Below are 5233 nucleotides of genomic sequence, written 5' to 3'. Positions count from 1 at the left end.
GTTTACAGAAATGTTAATAAAAATCTGACACAGTCTTTATAATGGTTTTATTTTCGTCACGTGAATGTGTGAGAAAAAGCTTTTCAAAATGTGCTCAGCCTTCATTTAACCTTGAATAGTAACTTTATTTAGGCAGGAATCCTTGTAACAACCTTCTGCTTTAGGTGACAAAAGTGGAGATGTCTTATTTCTTACCTCTTTACGGGTCACCAGTGAGGTTTATTTACCAGAAAACCATGCTTTCCAGTGAAAGAAAATGCAGCGCTGGTGCCCAGTCACCTGTACATCTATTCCTCCTATCCTTCTGTTTGTGTGTGTTGTCATGAAAGCTTGCTGTATGTGGCATGGTATTCCACTTAATTCCTTGACTGGGTCTGTTGATAAGCTCTCTCTACTCTCACTCAGATGACTAGCTGACACCCCAAATTAGAAGATGCTTGGTCAGCAGTTGGACAAAGGTTTGTCCCTTTCCTGGGGCCCTATTTAGCTGAAATGAGCAAAGGAATCCACTATCTCTGCTGAACATATTTGTCAATATTTTTTGCCCCGCTAAAGTTATTAGAAGACCTGAAATCAACATACAACACAAACAAGATTCATATAAAGAAAATAACCTTTATTAGGCCAATCAATCAAACCCTGAAAAAACAGTCAGGTAAACATTACTAAAGGTTTTTCCAGCAATGCAGAAACCTTTGAAACTGAGGAATTCAGGAAGATTCATGTTCCTTGTTGGTTTAGTAAATTCATTCCCTCTTGCAACATGAGCTATTGTTGTCTTGACAGCCCAAAATCTTGCATTAACTTAGCAATTATGTTAAAATAGTAACTGCTAAAATCTTCCCTGTGCAACTGTTTCCCACACAATTTTGTACAAACATGTCAACTGTGTTCTATTTGCTGTCTAAAAAAAAAACCAACAAGGTTGAAAATAACATTCAAGCTTATTAAAATAAACAAGTGTTGTATGTACAGAACAGGAATTTCCAAACTTGAAGGATCATAGTTTATATGTAGAGGGTAACTGATGTGGCTATGAGGTTTTACATTTGAGAATACAGCAATGCACTGTTGAGGAATGATCAGCCCCCCCACCCCAGCAGCAGTAGATATGGGGAGAAGCTGAAGTTATAAATAAATTACTGCTCTGTCTTCTTACTAAGGCTGAGTGTGACAAGACTTCTCTCACACCTGGGGAGAATGGTTTACAGCACTTCATAAACCATGAGTAAACAAGAGCTCAGTAGCAAGCAAATATATATATATATATATATTTTTTTTTTTTAAAAAAGAAAGCAGATCTTCATTTCCTCTAAGAACACTAAAAGAGTGTCACAGCCGAACAGCAAGCTTTGATGTTACTTATTATTAACAGGGAATGTTGGAACACAGGATAAATCTGTCCTCCAGTTAAACTGTGCTACTTCAGATGATGTGCGTTTGAAGTTCAGCATTACGATAAGCCCCTCATACTCAAAGCCTGTTGGACTCAGATGCTATCATCATCTAAACCTCAAGCGAGCAATGACCGTGGGACTGTATCACTGAATAGACCTCGACAGCCCTTCTCTGGGTACTTCCTAAGTCAGAGGCAAAGTGAGTCGGTTGGTCCATGTCTCCCATGGACCCAGGCACAGCAACTGAACTATGCAATTTGAACTATGTTGCTTATGCCTTGTGCATCTGACCAAACTGCCAGAAGCAGTCGCTGTTGCCTGCGTGAGAACAGTCACTGGGACAGCAGCTAGGCTGGGGCTATGTGGCATAAATTAGAGCCAGGAAAGGATATTCAATTTGGCGATTTGTGCCTTCTCACCTCTGTCAGACTGCTCCCTTTTCATCATTCCTAGTGATGTCTCAGCTGACTGCTCTGAACTCCCTGCTTTGTCCTGGCCTTCCCATCAGCACTGGGGAAGTCTCCATGTACTGCCACCCTGGGATCTGTCCCCTCTCTCCTGGGGAGTTTGCTCATGTTTTATATGGTTTAGTTTGGTTAGTGTAGCAGTCACAGGGAGACTGGAAGAGTCAGTAAGAGCTGAGAGGTGGTTAAGATAGGGAGAAGCTCCACACTGAGGCACTAGAAGAATCACCTGAAGAAACAATTCACTGTAACAATGAAATTGCTTTTATTAAAACAGAAGTGTTAAGCCAAGAAAATAAATTATTGCTATGATAGACAGATCTAGAACATAAGGAAGGACATTAATCTTGAACTCCAGGTCAACACAACCCTGAAACAGAAAGTTACACTACTTTTCTTAAATATCTTGGCTTCTCTTCATGCCCTTCCATAAACTTTATAAAATGTGCAGCTTACAGAACAAATAGGAACAGAGCCACTTGTAACAAAATTCTGTACAGCATATAGCTTTAAAAATAATATATTTTTTCAAACTGCTATATTATTTGTTACTCATAAATAAAGGGCTAACAAGGTTTGAATGCCCAAGGTCCCATCCAACACAATGACTACTAAGTTTCGTTGACAAAAACCTTCTTGGGACTTCCCCCAAGCCAGAGGTCAGGTTTTGGACTGTTTGAAAGAGCCTGATTATGTATAAAAATATCTTCACAGATGAAGACTGTCTCCTTCTGCTGGTCAGAAGCCTGGGGTCTTCAGTGAGTTTGCAATGGCAATCAAACCTGGAACACAGCACCGTGCAATGGATTAGACTGGCTGCACTCCCATGACATGGCAGGATCTGTTGCTCACAGCTCCCTCTGTGCTGGCCAGCAGTGATTTTGCAAAATACATTTGAAAACTACAGGGTTTGTCAGAGCTACATTTTTGTGAGAAGATGACATTTTACTAGAAGAGGGCACAGAAGAAATGAGGCTCTTCCCTCATGCTGAGGGCTGCCTCTGCACTCCAGGGCTCACCTGAAGGCTACATACTACCATGAGAGCAGCAGTGGCTGGCAAACTCTGCTGCCTCTGTGACCACCTCAGCTGGTCATGCTCATGACCCACCTAGAAGGTGCTCTGCTTCCCAAATTCTAACCTTGGTTGCTAGTTCTGTTCAGCTTGTTATGAACTCTGGTTCGTGCAGAACACAGGTCGTGGGCCTGTGTGCTTGTGACAGTCCCATGGTGCGCACGGTAAGTAAATGCTAACCCTATAAACCATCTAACTACCAATCTGCATCTTGACCAGGTGACTTAACGTACATGGTGATGCCCAAGGGACAGGAACAATTCAAGCCCTAATCCTACCTCTCTCACGTTCACATCCCACCCCCCCCCCTTTTATTTTTCTTGTGAAAAGGGAGGCACAGGTGTAAGGACAGGACAGAAATCCTTTGGTCAGGAATGAGGAAAAAAAACACTGAACCAGAGGCAGGCTAGTCTGAGCGAAGTGTGGCACCACTTTCCAAGGGCCTGTCACCCAGAGGTGGGGAAGGGCAGGGAAGCCCTGCTCAGCTGCACGTTTTGCTGGGGCTCATCTCCTCTCAGACAGACTTCTGATCAACAGCAATTTCCTCACAGACAAGGTATCCACCAGAAGCCAGCAAGTACAACAGCAATATCTGGCAGCTCCCCCAGGACACCCTTACCATAACCTAAAAGGTTCCTTTGCTTGGTGATGTGCATGTTTTCTCTTTGAAGGTTCAAAGAAAATTGGGATAAATCCAGCTTTGGGAGAATACCATGGACTCCCCAAAGCACTTCAGAGGGACCAATGAACAGCAGGATTTCAGCAAGTAGCCACAAGAAATGGATTAGTGGTTAAACAGCTGGGTGGCATTCAGAGCAAGGAAGCTCATCTGAACACTGATGCATGGACTAGGCTGAGCTCAAGCCTCTGTTACCTGAGGGTGATTTTGCTTGTTTTGCTTCTGCTCCTTCAAACCAAGGCATCAGGCCTGTTATTTAAGGGGATGGCTCTAGCAGCGGGAGTTGGTTCTCTCTAATCAGATGAATCAGAGCATCAGAGGCTGGTCAGGAACAGGCATGAAAAACTTTTAATAGAGAAGCAGAGGGTGAGATTCTCCTGACTCAGAGCTACTGACAAACCTGACCAACACTCAGAGCTGCTGGAAAATCCCTTTCAGGGGCTACTTACAACAACTCCACTTCCTTAGGCGGAATACGTGTGCAGAGGGGCTCACACTATTGTCGAGGGACTTATGGTAACCTGGCCTGCTTTCTGCAAAGGAGAAAAGCCAGCATTAGTACAGGGTTAGAAGACAACAGCGTCAGCTCTAGCTGGAGAGAAAGTGGCAGAGAAGTCTCAGAAACCTAAGAGGAGAAACACTGTCATCTCAGAGTGACAGACTCATGCTCCTCCCCACCATTCCACCTCATCTCTCCTCATGAAAGGCCCAAACCTTCCAGGAAAGGAGCTTAGCAGCATCCTCACCAGATCTCCATTCACTCATCCCCAGAAGGTTAAATATGCATCCTAGCCCATGACAGCACTAAAGCTCCTGTGTGCAGTGCATCCCCTCCTGATGCTGCTTCTGACACTGCAGGTCCTTTCAACAGCATCTCCTCAGGGATCTCTGCCACTGAAGGGAAAGCTCTCACAATGCAGGGGCTTTTGCCTGCCCCAGAAGAGGAAACATCACTTCCCCACAGTGACTCCTAACCCAAAAGCAGCATCTTCAGTACCCAAATGAGAGGCAGTGGCTTGAACCGGGGAAGCAGCAGCAGTAACAGGCAAAGTAAAGAGAACATTTTGGCTGCTTGCACTTACTGCAGAAATGTACTGGCTGTTTGTGAATTTGGGTTTCTCCTCCATCGCAGAGCTGTGTTGTGAGCCAAGGGGCGTGTAGGGGGGTGAACCTGTATCTTCACAGAAGCTCTCCTGTGGGATACTAGAGACACAGCCGCTGTCGGAGCCACTGGAGCCGCTGCCTGACATGCAGTGCGATGACTCTGAGCTCTCTGTTGCTGGGGAAAGAGAGGAGGGTCATTCTGATGATCATGAATTTGGCCTACATGACCTGTGCCACATGCACTTGATAACACATCTGTTTGTGGAAGCACTGGCCACACAAGCCTGTAGATAAGCCACACTCCTATCTGGGCCTCTTCAAAGCCATAGGCAACAAAATTATCCAAAGCGTAGCAAATGATGCTGGAGACTGAGCAGGAAGCAACTTCACATGGAGCTGGTACACAGGACAGAATCGGGGAAGGCCCTGCTTCCCAGAGGTCAGCCTCCAGACAGTGCCTGTGCTACAACTGGTACCCCGGGCAATACAACTGGCACCATAACTCCTGCTACATCT

At 44.9% G+C, this 5233-nt stretch overlaps 1 protein-coding gene across 1 annotated transcript in view; it reads right to left on the bottom strand.

Moving 5' to 3' along the window:
- Nucleotides 1-599: 599 nt before the first annotated feature.
- The window catches only part of PLEKHG4 (pleckstrin homology and RhoGEF domain containing G4), a 64914-nt gene continuing 60280 nt past the window's right edge, over nucleotides 600-5233 (bottom strand). Inside the window, exons 19-21 of the mRNA XM_013942742.2 lie at nucleotides 4696-4892; nucleotides 4063-4146; nucleotides 600-2643 (exon numbers count right to left, since the gene is read on the bottom strand). Coding sequence (XP_013798196.2) covers nucleotides 4105-4146; nucleotides 4696-4892 — 239 coding nt within the window. The 3' untranslated portion in view covers nucleotides 600-2643; nucleotides 4063-4104. The remainder of the gene's footprint in view (nucleotides 2644-4062; nucleotides 4147-4695; nucleotides 4893-5233) is intronic.

Source organism: Apteryx mantelli, chromosome 10 (genome assembly GCF_036417845.1).
Source record: "Apteryx mantelli isolate bAptMan1 chromosome 10, bAptMan1.hap1, whole genome shotgun sequence".
NCBI lineage: Eukaryota > Metazoa > Chordata > Aves > Apterygiformes > Apterygidae > Apteryx > Apteryx mantelli.
Note: the sequence above shows the minus strand (reverse complement) of the source record. Positions and strands in the feature narration are given on the sequence as shown.